Source organism: Podarcis liolepis (assembly GCF_965112155.1).
Source record: "Podarcis liolepis genome assembly, chromosome: 4".
NCBI lineage: Eukaryota > Metazoa > Chordata > Lepidosauria > Squamata > Lacertidae > Podarcis > Podarcis liolepis.
The window spans coordinates 98967544-98986647 of NC_139558.1; the positions used below are offsets into that span (position 1 = coordinate 98967544).

Consider the following 19104-nt stretch of genomic DNA (forward strand, 5'->3'; position numbering starts at 1 on the left):
CAAATCAGCATCTGGCTGAGCTGTTGTTGTTGTTGTTGTTGTTGTTTAGTCATTTAGTCGTGTCCGACTCTTCGTGACCCCCTGAACCAGAGCACACCAGGCACTCCTGTCTTCCACTGCCTCCCGCAGTTTGGTCAAACTCATGCTGGTCTCTTCGAGAACACTGTCCCACCATCTCGTCCTCTGTCGTCCCCTTCTCCTTGTGCCCTCCGTCTTTCCCAGCATCGGGGTCTTCTCCAGGGAGTCTTCTCTTCTCATGAGGTGGCCAAAGTCTTGGAGCCTCAGCTTCAGGATCTGTCCTTCCAGTGAGCACTCAGGGCTGGTTTCCTTAAGAATGGAGAGGTTTGATCTTCTTGCAGTCCATGGGGCTCTCACATACAGTGGTGCCCCGCAAGACAAATGCCTCGCAAGACGGAAAACCCGCTAGACGAAAGGGTTTTCCGTTTTTCAATGCGCTTCGCAGGACGAATTTCCCTATGGGCTTGCTTCGCAAGACAAAAATGTCTTGCGGGTCTTGAGATTTTTTTTCGCTCCCCCCCCCTTTTCTAAGCCGCTAAGCCTTTAATAGCCTTTTAGCAGCTAAGCCGCTAAGCCTTTAATAGCCGCTAAACCGCTAATAGCACTAATCCGCTAAGCCGCTAATAGGGTTGCTTCGCAAGACGAAAAAACCGCTAGACGAAGATACTCGCGGAACGGATTAATTTCGTCTTGCGAGGCACCACTGTATGTGCATTTATGTGTATTTTAATGAGCTGAACAGAGTGAAAGGTTATGAGTCATGAGGGGTGCACAGATTGTGTGAATGAACTCAGCGCTCAGCTTATATTTTTAGTTGCAGTTTTGATAATGTTTTTAATATTGTTTTAGAGATTCTAAACGCTGCGTTGATTTGTTAATCGCACGACTTGCCAATAATTGTGAGGTTTAGCTTATTTTTTAGTTGCTGTTTCGTTAAGTTTTCTTTTATAGATTGCAACTGTTTCATTGAAAATCTGTTAATTTTTTCATACGACATATGCTGTATTCGCGATGTACTATTATGTTTTATTACGTTATGGTTGTTTATCCGTTGTAAGCCGCTTTGAGATTCATTTGAATGAAAAGCAGCGTAAAAATACAATCAATCAATCAATCAATCAATCAGTTGGTATTGAATTGGATGGGTCTTGGTATCGGCCATCTTCCTGTCTCCTAAATGTCTGCTTTTCCGTCTCTCCTTCCCTTTCCAGGGTTACATGAAGCCCTTGAAGCTGCCGGAAAACGCCATCCTCTGCGATCCCGCCCTGGTGGACGAGATCTTTGATCAGATCCCCGAGCTGCTGGATCACCACGAGGAGTTCCTGGAGCAGATCAGCGAGTGCGTTCAGAGCTGGAGCGAGAAGCAGAAAGTGGGGGACATCCTGGTGAAGTCTGTGAGTTCAGCTTTTCCGACAACACGCACACACAACCTCTGATCAAGGAACTGGTATTCGAGATGGGAATATGGCTTTCCTGGGTTACTTAGCCCAAAGGATGCAGGGTTTTCTGGCATATTTTATTAATTATTAATTATTATTAATTTTCTTTTTTTATTTTAACTTCCGGTTCTTCTCTTTTTTATATAATAATTTTTAATAATTTTAACATATGAATTATAATACATACCACAAACCACTTATACAATCTTTTTTCTTTACTCCCATCACCTCTGATGATCCCCCGTTTTAACCACTTCTTATGCATTTCTTAAACTCATATTGCCTTTAATTATCTTAACTAATCATCCTCCCCTTTGTCCATTTTTGCAATAGTTCCAATAATTCACCTCACAAAACGTCTTGCAAACCTACAAACGTAGTTTGAACATCACTATTACTTTTCAAATAAACTGTAAATTTACACCAGTCTTCTGTGAATTTCTGGTCCCTCAGATTTTGAATCCTTCCTGTTAGTTTGTCTAATTCTGCATAGTCCATTAATTTCATCCTCCATTCTTCTTTCGTCAGTAATTCTTCTTGCTTCCATTTTTGTGCCAATAATATTCTTGCTGCCGTCATTGCATATGAAAAAAGCTTACATTCTTTTCTATTTATATCACTTCCTACCATGCCCAGCAAAAATGCTTCTGGTTTCTTTATGAATGTATATTTCAACATTTGTTTCATCTCATTATATATCATTTCCCAGAAGCTTTTCACTTTTTTACATTCCAACTTCCGGTTCTTCTCATTGTACTATTTTACATTTTGTTCATCTGTCCACAGTTCATTATTACTTTTTAACTTTCCCGTTTCTTATCCAGAAAACTCTTTCATATACTGTCTCTGTCTTTCAAGATTCATTCTAAGTCTGCCAGGAGTTTACCGTTATCACAGTAGTTTTTAAGATAATCTTTAAACATTATCCAATCTTTCATTAACTTTCTGTACTGAATTTCTTCTTAAATCTCCCTGTCATCCTTGCGAGTTGTAAATATTCTATCGTTTTTGCTTGCCAGTCAGTTTCTGCGGGGATGTTGTCACTTTTTCAGTTCTTTGCTATCAAAATCCTAGCCGCTGTGGTCGCGTACATAAAAAGTGGTCTAAGATTTTTCTTAATTTCCACGGACGTAATTCCTAATAGGAAGGCCTCAGCGTTTTTTTTTTGTGAATGAGAGTTTGAAAACCTTTTTAAGTTCATTGTATATGGTGTCCCAAAATTCTCCTATCTTACAATCTCACCACATGTGCATGAAAGTACCTCCCCCATTTTTACACCTCCAGCTGACCTCTGAACTATTCTTATACATCTTGGTCAATCAGCAATGCTAATTCGCGATTGCTTGTTTGAAAAGTGATAATCCCCAGGGGCTGAAATTCCCCACTTCTGTGTTTTCCCACCTCCCCACTTTCTACGACTTCAGAGGGAAATGTCTGCTTGTCTCATGAAGCCTTTGTCTCGCTCCTCCCCCCAGTTTTCCAAAGACATCCTAGTGAACATTTATTCTGCCTACATCGATAACTTCCTCAACGCCAAAGATGCTGTGAGGATCGCCAAGGAAGCCAGGCCAGCGTTTATGAAGTTCCTGGAGGTAGGACAGAAATCTTTTTTATATATATAACATTTTATGGGGTTTCTAAAAAATAACAAAATGAAAAAAAAACAGGGGGGGGTCACATCCAAATTAAACCATAATTTTTTGTCAACTTCCCTCTACTCCCCCTCTTCGTTCCATTATAATATACTTGTTCATGCACGTCCATAAAATCTTATATAGTCATACCTCGTGTTGCATTTGCTTCATCATACGTTTTTTCAAGTTGCATCCCGCGGCGACCCAGAAGTACCGGAAAGGGTTACTTCCGGGTTTTGCCGCTCGCGCATGCGCAGACACGCAAAATGACGTCACGCGCATGCGCAGATGCGGCAAATCCCGACCCACGGGTTGCGTACTGCTCAAGTTGCGAACGTGACTCCGGAACGGATCCTGTTCGCAACCAGAGGTACCACTATATACTTAATCCAATTTTAAAACCTTCTTCATCCTATTACAAGTGACTTTTAAAAGTTATACTAATGTAAAAATCTATACACAAAGCTTTCAAAAATATGCCTTAAACCGTTGCCCTAAAGTTGATGAATAAATGAGCAAATTAAGTTAATTTGGATAGGCAGAAAATATTTAAAAATAAATTCAAGGAACCGCAGAAAGATAGAGGGGGAAGGAAGTCAAGTTTTGAAATGTTAAAATGAATGTAAAATTATTGAAATGTATAAACCTGAAAAGTATTTTTTTTAAAAAAAAATAACACCTGATCTTCATGTTATTTCAGCAAAGCATGAGGGAAAACAAAGAAAAACAGGCACTTTCAGACCTCATGATTAAGCCGGTTCAGAGGATTCCACGCTATGAACTTCTGGTCAAGGTGAGTCCAAGAGGCCTGGTTATTAATTGCTGTTCATAAATTGTTGTTACTAATTGTTGAACTGCTCCGAGACCTGAGGGCATAGGGTGGCGTATAAATTCAAATAAACGCTATCTCCAACTCCTTGAAAGATTCCATCAACGGTGTCTCCGAAAATTTGACACATCACTTGGGAAGAGAGGTGAACTAATGCCAGTGTACTGGAAGAAGCAAAGATCACCAGTGTCGAAGCAATGATTCTTCAACATCAACTTCATTGGACTGGTCATGTTGTGCGGATGCAACTAATCTGTTCTGAACTTAAAAATGGAAAGCATAATGCTGGTGGTTAACCAAAGAGGTTTAAAGACTCTTTCAAGACAAATCTGAAAAAATGTAGTATAAACACAGACAACTAGGAAACACTGGCCTGTGAGCGCTCCAGTTGGAGAACAGCCTTTCCCAAAGGTGTCATGGGCTTTGAAGACACTTGAACTCAGAACGCTAGAGAGAAACGTGCTAGGAGGAAGGCACACTTGGCAAATCCACACCATGATCAACTTCCGCCCAGAAACCAGTGTCCCCACTGTGGAAGGACGTGTGGATCCAGAATAGGCCTCCACAGTCACTTACGGACTCACTGTTAAAACCGTGATCATGGAAGACAATCTTACTCAGCTATGAGTGATTGCCAAAGAAGAAATAAGAAATTCAAATTATTATTATTATTATTTGTTGTTGTTGTTGTTGTTGTTGTTGTTGTTTAGTCGTTCAGTCATGTCCGACTCTTCGTGACCCCCTGGACCAGAGCACGCCCGGCACTCCTGTCTTCCACTGCCTCCCGCAGTTTGGTCAAACTCATGTTTGTAGCTTCGAGAACACTGTCCCACCATCTCGTCCTCTGTCATCCCATTCTCCTTGTGCCCTCCATCTTTCCCAACATCAGGGTCTTTTCCAGGGAGTCTTCTCTTCTCATGAGGTGGCCAAAGTCTTGGAGCCTCAGCTTCAGGATCTGTCCTTCCAGGGAGCACTCAGGGCTGATTTCCTTCAGAATGGAGAGGCTTGATCTTCTTGCAGTCCATGGGACTCTCAAGAGTCTCCTCCAGCACCAGAATTCAAAAGCATCCATTCTTCGGCGATCAGCCTTCTTTATGGTCCAGCTCTCACATCCATACATCACTACTGGGAAAACCATAGCTTTAACTATACAGACCTTTGTTGGCAAGGTGATGTCTCTGCCATATTATTATTATTATTATTATTATTATTATTATTATTATTATTAACTGATGGCAGTATTCAGCTTCTGATATAGAGGAGCAGAGAACAGTGCAATAGATATTTAGCAACCCAAAGAGCTAAAAACTTGACATTTGTTTTGTTTTCTTGCTGGAAGCTGTGCTTCTCAGGGTGCAAAACGTTTCCGCCCAGTCAAGAGACTTGCGGAACAATCTGTGTTGCAGCTACACTGAGTCACCATCCTTGTTATTTTAGAATTCTGCTTCTCGGCTCTCCTTGAATGGAGTCGCTTCAGCGAATGCCCAGCAAATATTTACTGCAAAGAGGAAATAGGATGCTTGCATCTTTCCAGTTTTGTTTTGTTTTATTTAAAAAAACGGGACAATTCTCAAGGACCTTTTCGGCAAACCCAGTTGGGATGAATGGAAGAGCTCTGATGTGTTCTTGCAGGGAAACCGGGTTTCAATGGAACTTGGCACCTAGTTACGAACTTCTATTTGCCCTGAGAAGTTGTCCAATTTAGCCCAGCTGTTCTGCTGCCTGGATGGTGGGCTGAGATGACAGCTTGCTTTTCGGCAAGCTGCATTCCTTGAATACTTCGCATGCCTATGATTCAGAGTCGCAGGCTTGGATCTGATTCCAGGAAAGAGACAGTTACTCATTCAGGAGCTCTGAGCCCACCAGAGAGAAGAGAAACGAGATCCTTCGTGGTTCGTGTCCTCACAAACCAAAGTACTGCAGCAAATCATTTTATTTGTTTGTTCGCGGCGTTTATCACCCTATTTGGAGGTCAAGGTGGCACACACGGGTCTCTTCTTTCCCATTTTGTCTGCACAAGAACCCTGAGGGCTAGGCTAGGCTGAGAAACTGTGACTGGTCCATGGTCACCCAAGTGAGTCCCTTACCTGAAGTGAGGATTTGATTTTTTTTCAAAAATGTATTCTATTTTTAAATTTTCACTTTCACTTCACAATTTTTTTTAAAAAAAACCCATCCAAAATACATACATAGTTTGAATTCCCTCCCCACTTCTCTTCATGGTTTCTTCAGGAATCACTTTCACTACTAAATCTCCCCTTTCGTTCCTTATAATTATTTTCCTCTACGTTCCTAATAGCTTAATACAGTGGTACCTCAGGTTACATACGCTTCAGGTTACAGACTCCGCTAACCCAGAAATAGTGCTTCAGGTTAAGAACTTTGCTTCAGGATGAGAACAGAAAATATGCTCCGGCGGCATGGCAGCAGCAGGAGGCCCCATTAGCTAAAGTGGTGCATCAGGTTAAGAACAGTTTCAGGTTAAGAACGGACCTCCGGAACGAATTAAGTACTTAACTTGAGGTACCACTGTAGTCATAACTGCTTGGGTTAAATTAGTCCTGCTAATGCAGTTAATTGTTTACCAAATAATAATAATTCAAATACTCTGTATATTTCCCCCATTCTTCTTTTAAAAATTCTTTCCTCTTGCTTCCTTATTCTTTCAGTAAGTTTTGCCATTTCTGCATGGTCCGTTAATTTTGCCTGCCATTCCTCCTCAGCAGGGACTGCATCTTCTCCTCATCTCTGCGCTTACGTCGTTCCGGCAGCGCAAAGCCAGGATTTGAACCCTGGTCCCCCGGGGCCTAGTCTGACACTCTGACAACTAACTCCACACTGGGTTTCTCTCTAGTCATGCCTGATCAGCAGCCTGGCTTTCTAAAGCCCGGCCGCAAGATTTCCGAAGCCCATTGGGAAAGGAAGAGCAACACGGGAAGTGGCCTCGCGCTGTGTCAGACCCTTGGCCCAGCTAGTATTGTCTGCACTGAGTGGCAGCAGCTGTCTGAGATCTGAGGCACGTGAGTCTCTTCCCAGCCCTATGTGGCAATGCCATTGGGCATCGAAGCTGGGGTCTTCCATGTGCAAAGCAGACGCTCTAACCACTGAGCTGCAGCCCCCTCCCTACCGTTCCCATATTGTTATTCTGCCGCTCAGCCAACTTTCTTGACCAAGGAAGACTTGCAGAAATCCTGAAGGGCTTACAGTGTAGATTTCCCCCTGCGAGTCCCTGCAAAGTCCGTGGAACTTGTTGCTCCTGGCATGGCATGCTTAGAACTGCAACCTTAAGGACTATAAACATGCTAGGTTATTTTTAACGAAAACCCAAATGACAAAGTGACTGTCTCGGCCGCCGAGACCATGCAACACCGGTCCTGAAAGAGCTACATTGGCTCCCAGTACGTTTCCGAGTACAATTCAAAGTGTTGGTGCTGACCTTGAAAGCCCTAAATGGTCTCGGCCCGGTAGACCTGAAGGAGCATCTCCACCCCCATCGTTCAGCCCAGACACTGAGGTCCAGCTCTGAGGGCCTTCTGGCGGTTCCCTCCCTGCGAGGAGCTAAGTTATAGGGAACCAGGCAGAGGGCCTTCTTGGTGGTGGTACCCGCCCTGTGGAAACGCCCGCCCCCCCAAATCAGATGTCAAGAAAATAAAAAACTATATGACGCTTAGAAGACATCTGAAGGCAGCCCTGCTTAGGGAAGTTTTTAATGTCTGGTGTTTTAATGTATTTTTAATCTTTTGTTGGAAGCTGCCCAGAGTGGCTGGGGAAACCCAGCCAGATGGGGTAGAAATAATAAATTGTTGTTGTTGTTGTTGTTGTTGTTGTTGTTGTTGTTGTTATAACAAGCCAGGATTCATCCTTGATATGTAGAAGGACGTGAGGATCCAGAATTGGCCTCCACAGTCACTTACGGACTCATTGTTAAAACCGTGTTTATGGAAGACAATCTTACTCGGCTACGAATGATCGCCAAAGAATAAGAAGTAGACAGCCAGGCCAAGACAGATGAGAGCCTTTTCCGCAACCCCAGTGGGTTTTATTTATTTCTTTGTTTTGAAAGAAAGCAACCTGTTCTTCCGTGCCATTTGGAGAGAGCGTGTGGGAGACTGCTTTGGTAGGATTGACGTCTTTTCGGAAAACGCCAAGCCTTTAAGCCAGCAGGAAGCTTCTCTGCATCTGGAGAGAATGAGGAATTCTTTTCACACACAAACACACAAGAATGCCAATTCTTTTCACACACAAACACACATGCACACACAAACACACACAACTTTTAAGCGTGTATGAAACCGTCTCCATTAGGGTTGCCATCTCCCCCCCCCCCTTTCTGGCTCTGCTCCTGTGCCATTAACCAGCATCTGTTGTTGTTGTTGTTTAGTCGTTTACTCTTCGTGACCCCATGGACCAGAGCACGCCAGGCACTTCTGTCTTCCACTGCCTCCCGCAGTTTGGTCAAACTCATATTTGTAGCTTTGAGAACACTGTCCCACCATCTCGTCCTCTGTCGTCCCCTTCTCCTTGTGCCCTCCATCTTTCCCAACATCAGGGTCTTTTCCAGGGAGTCTTCTCTTCTCATGAGGTGGCCAAAGTCTTGGAGCCTCAGCTTCAGGATCTGTCCTTCCAGTGAGCACTCAGGGCTGATTTCCTCAGAATGGATCAGTTTGATCTTCTTGCAGTCCATGGGACTCTCAAGAGTCTCCTCCAGCACCAGAATTCAAAAGCATCAATTCTTCGACCAACATCTAGACAAGTGTAAAAATACATCAGGTGCGAACCAGCCTTTGCCAGGAGCCTTTTGCCAGCAGCTCGCCCTCTTGGCGCAACATACCTCGCAGGGTTGTTGGGGGGGGTGTTATTAAATGAGATGGAGGGGAGAGCTACGAACACCACCTTGAGCTCCTTTGGAGGAAAAAGGTGGGGCATAAATAAATTAAATAAAAGACATTTCCAGCCCCTGCCATTGGAGATTGAAACCCAGGACAATTTAGGTCCAAATTTGACAAGCTACAACTGAAACTATTGCCCTTTTGTTCCTTTTTCCTGGTGTGGCGGCAAGTGATGGGAGGAGCTTCACTTGCAAAAGGCGTTAGAACAGGACCAGTGAAAAAGAGCAGCTTAATAATAAATAATAATAATAATAATATTTTTTTATTTATACCCCGCCCTTCCCGGTTCAAAAGCCGGGCTCAGGGCAGCTAACAACAAATTTAAGACACTTTAAAACACTTAATTATAAAAGCAGCACAAAACACAGTACAAAAGCATAAATAACAATCAAAAATCAATTATATAGCTTGATGGGTTTCTGAGCCCAGCTTTCTGATTTTAGAGGGCTGATCAACAGCTGCCTCCCTTTCCCCCCCGGCCTGGATAATCTCAGGTTTTGAATCTGGACCAGGTTAGTGCTTCCCTCGGTTATAGATCATTTTTGCAGGGTATACTCATCCTAAATATATGGCTCGTCCCAGACATAACACTGTCCAGGGCTTTGGCGGGGCTGCTTGAAATGTGGGTCTTAGGAAACACTAGGCGGATTCCTACTCTATAAACATATGTGTACATGCTATATATTTATATCAGTGTATAAAAAGATAATTAGGGACGTGGGTGGCGCTGTGGGTTAAACCACAGAGCCTAGGACTTGCTGATCAGAAGGTCGGTGGTTCAAATCCCCGCGACTGGGTGAGCTCCCGTTGCTCGGTCCCTGCTCCTGCCCACCTAGCAGTTTGAAAGCACGTCAAAGTGCAAGTAGATAAATAGGTACCACTCCAGCGGGAAGGTAAATGGCGTTTCCATGCGCTGCTCTGGTTCACCAGAAGTGGCTTAGTCATGCTGGCCACATGACCCGGAAGCTATACGGCGGCTCCCTCGGCCAACAAAGCGAGATGAGCGCCGCAACCCCAGAGTCAGCCACAACTGGACCTTATGGTCAGGGGTCCCTTTACCTTTACCTTACTATAAAAACAAACATTTGCCTGCAGTTTTTAAGAGGCTTGGTGGGAAACATCTGGAGTTCTCAGCTGGCGAAGTTTCCCTTTTGACAATTGCCCCCTACGCTTTTATTGGCAAAAACTGCAATTGTGACATATAGGGGGGAATTCTGTATGCAACGCTCTATTCGCTTGTGACGTTTGTTGTGATGGTAGCCAGTGGCTCAGCTGGCTTTAAAAAGGGGGTTGTGGGAAGAAGGGGACACCCCCCCCCAGAAAATCTCTTCTGTTAGTTACAATAGCAAAATGGAGCATCCCTATTCAGGAGCACTATAGCCGCGAATATGTGATGCTGGGAACTAGCAGCAAGGGAGTGACGCGGCTTTCGTGCCCTGCTTGTAGGTTTCCTAGAAGCCAGCTGGCTTGCCCCTGTTGGAAACTGGGTGCAGGGCTAGGTCTGACCTGGTGCAGCTTCCGTGCCCCCCGTTCTTACTTAGCAAAAGCGCTCAGTTGGCTGGCAGCAAGAATGGGCAACTTCTGGCCAGAACTCAAGGATGAGGATGATGATGAGCCCAGGGAGGCTCACCTGTCACCTTCGTTACATCCCTCTAGGAGCCAGGCAAAAACATCCCTCTTCTCCCAGGCCTGGGCATCACAATTTGAGAACAATATTTATTATTATTATTATTATTATTATTATTATTATTATTATTATTATTAATTATTATTATTATTATTATTTATTTATTATTATTATTAATACCCTGCCTTTCTGGCTGGGTTTCCCCAGCCACTCTGGGCAGCTTCCAACAGAACACTAAAATACAATAATGTATTAGACATTAAAAGCTTCCCTAAACAGGGCTGCCTTCAGATGTCTTCTAAAAGTCTGGTGGTTGTTGTTCTCTTTGACATCTGGTGGGAGGGCATTCCACAGGGCGGGTGCCACCACCGAGAAGGCCCTGGTAACTTGGCTTCTCGCAGGAAGGGAACCGCCAGAAAGCCCTTGGCGCTGGACCTCAGTGTCTGGGCAGAACGATGGGGATGGAGACGCTCTTTCAGGTATACTGGACCGAAAGGTATTGAGAAGTTGGAAGGTGTGCAGAGGAGGGCGATCAAGATGACCAAGGGTCTGGAAACCAAGGAGCTGAGGATGCTTAGCCTGGAGAAGGAGCTGAGGATGCTTAGCCTGGAGAAGAGGAGACTGAGAGGAGATAGGATAGCCACCGTCAACTATCTCAAGGGCTGTCGCATGGAAGAGGGAGCGTGCTTGTTTTCTCCTGCTCTGGAAGGTAGGACTCGAACCCACAGCTTCCAGCTACAAGAAAAGAGATTCCAACATCAGGAACAACTTTCTGACAGGTTGTGGACTCTCCTTCCTTGGAGGTTGTTAAGCAGAGGTTGGGTGGTCATCTGTCCTGGATGCTTTAGCTGAGATTCCTGCCTTGCAGGGGGTTGGACTGGATGACTCTAGAAGTCCCTTCCAGCTCTAGGATTCTAGGATTTGGGTAAGCAGTCTAGGGCCTTCTAAACTGTGGGTGGGCTATTGTTTTCGTTTGTTATTGCGGTACGTATTAAGGCTGGGATAGCTCTGTCGGTAGAGCACAAGACTCTCGAATCTCAGGGCTGTGGGTTCGAATCCCACCTTGGGCAAAGGCTTCTTGCCTTGCGTGGGGTCAGACTAGATGGACCGCAGGTTTCCCACCCGTGACTTGCCATCGAATGTCAGGACGTCCTGACATTTCCCTCCGAGCCTCCTCCGATTTTACAAACTGCCAGCAAATGTCAGAACCCGTGGAATTCCTGGCATTTGAAGCAGCGAGAGAGACCAATTCCCCAGGCAGGTTTCTAGGAAACCGTGTTCCCGGGAGGGGGGAGCGTTCAGTTGGGAAGGAGGATGGGATGAATCACGTTTCCGGCCGGGAATGTTTGTTTAGCAAGAGACGGATCGGCGTATAGTCAGGCTGCATCAGAGAGAGAACTGATGGAAGGCAGAGATCTTTTTGGCGGGTTCTCATGAACCATACGTCAGGGGACCTCCTAATATGCCAGCGAAGGGAGGCTGTATCTGGAGAGGCTGGGGAACGCTTGGAATAATAATAATAAATTTTATTTATATCCCGCCATCCCCAGCCGAAGCCGGGCTCAGAGCGGCTAACAACAGTAAAATGATAAAACATTCTAAAATCATTTCATTATAAAATTAATTCCGGTCAGATTAGGCTAGAGTTCTGTGAGGATTGCCAAAGCAGGGAGTCAGTTCCACCAGAATGGAGCCGCAGCCGAAAAAGCCCTGGCTCTGGTTGAGGCCAGCCTAACCTCTCTGTGGCCTGGGACCTTCAGGATGTTTTTATTTGAAGACCGTAAGTTCCTCTGTGGGACATACCAGGAGAGGCGGTCCCGTAGCTACGAGGGTCCTAGGCCGTATAGGGCTTTAAATGTTAAAACCAGCACCTTAAACCTGATCCTGTACCCCACCAGGAGCCAGTGCAGCTGGAAAAGCACTGGGTGAATATGCTCCCATGGCAGGGACCCCGTGAGGAGTCTCGCCACGGCATTCTGCACCCGCTGGAGTTTCTGGGTCAGTCTCAAGGGCAGCCCCACGTAGAGCGAGTTACAATAATCCAGTCTGGAGGTGACCGTCGCGTGGATCACAGTGGCTAGGTCAGGGCGAGAGAGGGAGGTGCCCCCAGAAGTCTGCCTGTCAGGCCATGTTGCCAACATCACAAATAACGTTCTGCCTGCCCAGGTTCTGTCTGATGGGCCTTCGGTCCTCCCTGATTGATATCCCCATCTACCCCGTTGGCACTGAAAAACCACCAATTACTTGTGAGCTCCACTGCTCTGCACTTACCTCCGGACCATTAACCAGCCAGTTTTATTTACTCTTCCCGTGATGGATAGCCCCAGAGGAGAGAGGCAGGCAGCGTCTTTTCCTGGCCTTGCCTTCGTTCTTTGCTTCCAGGGAGCAGATCAGACGCCATTTCCCCCCAGCGAGCACCGTTGCGCTCCAGGAATGGCAGGTGGGTTTTTTGGAATCGGTTGCAAGGAAAGCGGCTAAGGTTTCAGAGATGGATGTGCCCACAGAAATTCTAAAGACCTCAAGCATGGCTCGGCGACTGAGAATACACCTAGGGAACGGGGGAACGGATTTGGGATTCAATATACTTTCTTGGGCTCCATGATCACTGCAGATGGTGACAGCTTGCTTCTTGGGAGAAAAGCAATGACAAACCTAGACAGCATCTTAAAAAGCAGAGACATCACCTGGCCAACAAAGGTCTGAATACTTAAAGCTATGGTTTTCCCAGTAGTGATGTACGGAAGTGAGAGCTGGACCCTAAAGAAGGCTGATCGCCGAAGAATTGATGCTTTTGAATTATGGTGCTGGAGGAGACTCTTGAGAGTCCCATGGACTGCAAGAAGAAAGGCTTTGGCCACCTCATGAGAAGAGAAGACTCCCTGGAATAGACCCTGATGTTGGGAAAGATGGAGGGCACAAGGAGAAGGGGACGACAGAGGACCAGATGGTGGGACAGTGTTCTCGAAGCTCCCAGCATGAGTTTGACCAAACTGCGGGAGGCAGTGGAAGACAGGAGGGCCTGGCGTGCTCTGGTCCAGGGGGTCACGAAGAGTCAGACACGACTAAACGACTAAACAACAACAACATGCATTTGCAGATCTACCTGCGTCACACTTTCCAGCTCCGATGGGCAAATCGAAACCTGGGATCCTTTCGCAAGTTGCGCTCCTTTAAATTCTGCAATGCGGTTTTCCGGCCAAAAAGCATGTGCCTAAAATGCGCTTAGTCCAGGGTCAAATGAGCTTGTAAATGCATATGTATCCATGAAACTAGCCTGCCCAAATTTGTTACATTTGGAGAAATCGCTTTGCAAAAACGTCTAAAAATGAGGCTAAACTGCATAGAAAAATGTGAGTAAGTTTGGAGAAATTGGCGGTAAAACGCTGTTGAGTTCACAAGGACCTATTTCTTTTAATTAATTTATTAACATCTATGGAAGTCGTAAGGACTTGGGGGAGGGAAGGAATCACAAACTAATGAGATAATGTGGAGCAAATTTGACATTTTGGCCCAGGGAGGTTCTGCTATATATATATATATCCATTTCCTGCTCTAAAGAACTACACTGTCTCCCAGTACGTTTCCGAGCACAATTCAAAGTGTTGGTGCTGCCGGCCGAGCTTTTTATCTATAAAAAAAAGGGAAGGAATTGAAGCTGCTATAACCCCAAGAAACACAAGGCAAGTTCAACCCGATAATTATTACAAGGGACTTTTGTTTTCTTTTTTCTGCTTCGTTATACTGCCTAGCTATTTTACTGGTTACGTCGTGAGACTGTTGAATGAGGGAGAAAGACCTAGTTGAATTTTAAACGAAACAAGGCACAGTATGGAAGCTTAAGACCAGTAATATTTTCTAACATTTTAAATGACTGATACCTCACAAGCCCCGATGTAAATTGCTGGAGAAACTAAACAGGTTGGAGAGGTTGGAGAGGTTCAGGAGACAACTTCCATAAACTTCCATAAATCGGCACCTCTGCCACTGTTTACTCCAGCTTAGAACAAAAGATAAGCCGCCGGTAAGCAAGCACCCCCTACTATATATCCATATATACCCATATACCCACTATGGTCCTCACCAGGAAAAATTACAAGGACCAAGGAATTCTGCCTAATTCACCACAGAGGCCGATGGAACGACGAAGGAGACAAAGTAAAATTACCAGCTACTTTCCTCAAAAAGACTCGAGCAAGAGAACTCAGAATGAGAGTATCCTAGATGTAGCTATGCCTTTGCCACTCACAGTGTTGGATTGGTCAACACAGCTAAAGGACTTGCAAACAAACAACAAGAGGACAAACCATCCAACAAATCTGGCCCAAGAACTTGCCATAGCAGAGAATGCTACAAAGGCTAACACAGCCAACACACCCGATGCCAATCCTCATTTGTCACCGCTGGAACTTGGAGGTAATCTTTCAACCCATTGGTTGAAAGCCAATGACTGTGGAATAGAAATGTGGGGTGATTATCTTCAGGAGCAGATATACCAGATCTCTAAGGATCTCCTTAACGTTAAAAAATTTTTAGCGATAACAAACGGGCTGCTCCTGACCCTAGTGGATAACTTCAAACAACATGTGAGCGCTTCAGACCAGAATACAAATCCCCTAGCCAGGCCGGATCCACCACTCCCCAGCAAACCCCGGAGGAAAAAAGCTGAGCCTAAGATGAAGAAAAGCAAAAACATGAAAAACCTAAGGCGGCTTAAGACAACTCACCGTACCTGTAAAAAATATTGGCAGAAGCTCTTTAACCTTCTTCCATCCCTTTCCACAAGTGGAACAAACAAATCCAACTCGAGTGCCATCAAAGAGACACGTAAAGTAGATACACCCATAAAAGAATCTAAATCAAGTTCTGAAGAATCAACACCGAGCTGGGACAAAGGAACTAATCCATCTGCAGTCATATCGCCCCAGAGTCCTCTCATGGCCAGCACAGAATCAGTAGACAGAGGTGAGCAGGCGACCCAAACTATTGAGGGGAACCACTCCTCCCAAGTTCGACAGATGTTGTGTCCCAAAAGAGAATGGAGTTTAGTCCTAATCCCACAAAAGCTTGTCTTTGCTAATTACCCTAAACCGCCTAGATTTTATGCAGGGTTGGACCGTATAGACCACTTTTTGTCCATTATAAGTGGCATTTTACCGGGGGTAGTAAAAGCAACTGACATAGCCGCTATAGAGTATCTACATCAAGATGATTGCTCGGTACGAGCATTGATTACTTTTTTAGATCATAATCTGGCCAGTTTCATTTTTAGAGCTAAAAACCTATTCAAAAAAGAAAGAATAGTCCTGTTAAGAATATTTGAAAATAGAGCACCTGCAACCTCTCTGATAGGGCCCAAGAGCATAGGAGTGGAAGTTCACAAAAGGGAAAAAACCAACCACCAAAACCATCGAAATAGAAAGCATAAGCTCCAGCAGGATCATCCCCACCAAACAGCACCAAATGAAAAAAAGGAAGCCTCACATCCAACTGGCGTCGGGCCTCTCATGTGGGATAGTGAGGACTCCGTTTGGGAGGAAGAACTCTCGCTGATAAAGCGATTCTGGTCACTGCATTCTCCAGCTCAAACTGAGATCCTGAAAAGATTTGATTTACTTCGAAGCAGACTAGAAAAAAAGGATGATCAAGGTGAGACAATGAAGGACCCTTATGTGCAGCCCATATCTCCCAAATGTCTGGTGGATAAGAAGACAGTGGGAGGCTCCTTCAAATGTGTAGACGTGGAATTACAATCAGAGCCCCCTGTGATGTACAATAAAGTAAGACCAAAGCAAGGTGTGAAACCTCAAAGCTCCTGGCACAGCTATCTTAAATTGTCTCCGAATGAATTAGCTTCCCCCCCAACTCCAAAATCTAGCCCCAAATCACCAAGAAAAGAGGATCACTACACTCTCTCCAAGCAGCCAGCCTCGAAAAGAACCAACGGGTGTGTTTTTTTAGACACCAAAGAATTGCTGGACATGGTGGTGACATAGATCCAGCTCCCCGAAGGGCCCGGGGCCTAAAAGTGCTGTCTTGGAATATCGCGGGTTGGCACGCCAAGAAAAATAATCAACAATTTTTGTGTTACCTTAAGCAATTTGACATCATCTTCTTTCAGGAGACATGGCAGAATGACCCTATATTTCTTAATGGGTATAACTGCCACTACCTGCCTGCCTCTCCATCTCAAAGGGGCGGCAGATCTAGTGGTGGCCTAGCTTGCTTCATTTCCACGGAGCTAGCGCACTCTCTAACAGCCCTACCCAGCTGCAATTCCTTAGCAACAGCCGCTCTACTTAGCTTCAAGAGAACTATTCTCTTGCTGGTCAATGTTTATATCCCCCCAGGCCAAAAAAAACCCGTTGTTAAGGCTACATGGGCTGAGCTAGAGGCGTTTTTAGAGCCTCTCGAATCTACTTACCCGTCTGCCCTGACTATTGTGTGTGGAGACTTCAACGCTCGTATAGGAACAGATGACAACAGTCTATACACTCATTTCAACCAATTTATGGACCCTGAAGAACAGACGGATATTGGCGCGACACGTCTGTCCAAAGATAGTAGAAGTAATTTCCCAGGTCTCTGCTTAGTGCAGGCTGCTAGACGGAGGGAACTGCTGATATTAAACGGCAATATAGAGGGGGACCGCCCCGGGGAATATACCCATTTCTCCAAGGCTGGGGGAAGTGTTATAGATTATATCTTAATCTCAAGATTTGCTCACAGCTTTATAAGGAAGTTTCAAGTGGGCCATAATACTCTGAGTGATCACCTACCTCTAATTTTAGAGCTTGCAGGTGGGCCTTTTGACTATTCTATTGCCGAGCCACAATATATACCTTCTGTAAATTTGGATATACCTGCCCCCAAAAGACTCAAATGGTCCCCAATATTGAATGAAAACCTAACCCTCCTTCTTCAGTCAGTGGAGTTAAAGCTTATTCGCTCCGCTATTGTATCAGGAAATTCAGCAGCTGCGATTATGGAACGCTTTAAATTACTCTTGGGAAGATTGAAACCCCATTTAACAACAGTGATACATAGCTCCGCTACAAAGAGGGCAAAGGACGGAGCTAGCTGGTTTGACCTGGAGTGCAGGCAAACAAGGAGACAAATGAGAACAGCCTACCGGAGATACAGGAAATCAGGGACTGCCCTCCTACTTAATGCCTATATTTATCTGAGACGGTCGTACAAACAATTATTAAGGAGAAAGAAACTGGAAGCTGAAAGAGCCGCATGGCACAGGTTGGTTAAGGCATCGCACGAGAAAGATACTACTTGCTTTTGGCGAACCATATCTGGTCTACTGGACCAGGAGCGTACTAATTCCATCTGTACAGTGGAACCAATGGAGTGGTTGCGCCATTTTCAATCTTTGTTCTATGACCAGGAAGCCCAACATTACAAACTATGCATTCAACTGGAGGACCTACCTCATTGGCCAGCAGTAACTGCGAAGGAAGTTGAGAATTTAATCGCACAATTAAAGAACAACAAGGCCCCAGGGAATGATTACATCCCTGCCGAACTTCTGAAGTCCAACATTGGCTGGTGGGCCCCCCTGCTGGCGTCTTTATTTTCTTGGATCGACTCAACGGGTTTACTCCCAGATGGTTGGACTGAGGCAATAATTATCCCAATCTATAAAAAAGGACCCATGACAGATCCGGCGAGTTATAGACCAATCAGCCTTCTGCCTATACCCAGCAAACTATATGCCAAACATCTTTATACCAAGCTAACTAGCTGGCTGGAAACTGAAGCTATTCTAGCGGAAGAGCAAGCGGGTTTCAGGCAAGGCAGATCCACCATAGACCATTGCTTCACCCTAGCCTATTTAATTGACAAATATGCCAAAAAATCCCGTGGGGTGTTATATGCAGCCTTTATCGATCTAAAGGCTGCTTTCGATTCAATTCCACGTGTAAGACTCTGGGATAAATTGAGCACCTCTAGCATAGACAAAAGACTATTATTTCTGATCAGCTGTTTATACAAAGACACGGTGCTGCATGTAAGAACTTCGTTAAATGGCCATCTTATAGGACCAGTTCCTGTCAGTAAGGGGGTCAAGCAAGGCTGCATCCTGGCCCCAGTTTTATTCAACATCTACATCAATGATATGGTTAACTGTTTGTCATCTCCGGACTTCCACGCCCCCAAACTGGCTGACAAAGCAATATCAGTGCTTTTGTACGCTGACGATGCGATACTCCTATCTCGAACAAGAATAGGCTTAAATAGGCTCATAGGTGAATTCTCAGCATACTGTAGGAGAGAGCAACTTGCAATAAACTATCAGAAAACCAAAATCATGGTTTTTGCAAGGAAACACAGACAGTACAGCTGGAGGATGGATAACCAGACAATTGAACAAGTCAAAGCCTTCAAATATCTGGGTATCGTTTTCCAGTCGACCGGGTCCTGGGATGTCCATCAAAAATGTGCCAAAGAAAAAGCTGCTCAAAGCATCAAGATGCTGTCCCGCTTCTTCTACACGAAGGGGGGCAGATACATCCCAGCAGCCCTTGAAGTTTTCCAAGCAAAACCTCTGGCGCAGTTACTGTACGGGGCGCAAATCTGGACGGGGAACCATTGCTCCAGTCTTGAAACTGTCCAGTCCAAATTTCTAAGGCAGATACTCGGTGTCCCCTCCTGTGTTCCA

The 19104-nt window shown here is 45.1% G+C and overlaps 1 protein-coding gene and 1 long non-coding RNA gene across 4 annotated transcripts in view; both read left to right on the top strand.

Annotated features, from left to right (window-relative positions):
• LOC310705462 overlaps positions 1-19104 on the top strand; it is a 295970-nt gene that overhangs the window by 227552 nt on the left and 49314 nt on the right. The window lies entirely within an intron of this gene.
• ARHGEF17 (Rho guanine nucleotide exchange factor 17) overlaps positions 1-19104 on the top strand; it is a 198674-nt gene that overhangs the window by 130256 nt on the left and 49314 nt on the right. For all 3 annotated transcript variants that reach the window (XR_014525147.1, XR_014525148.1, XM_083499151.1), the window contains exons 3-5: positions 1230-1412; positions 2933-3049; positions 3792-3884. Coding sequence is in view for 1 of the 3 variants with exons in the window: in XM_083499151.1 (XP_083355277.1) it covers positions 1230-1412; positions 2933-3049; positions 3792-3884 (393 nt within the window). In the remaining 2 variants the exon portion in view is untranslated. The remainder of the gene's footprint in view (positions 1-1229; positions 1413-2932; positions 3050-3791; positions 3885-19104) is intronic.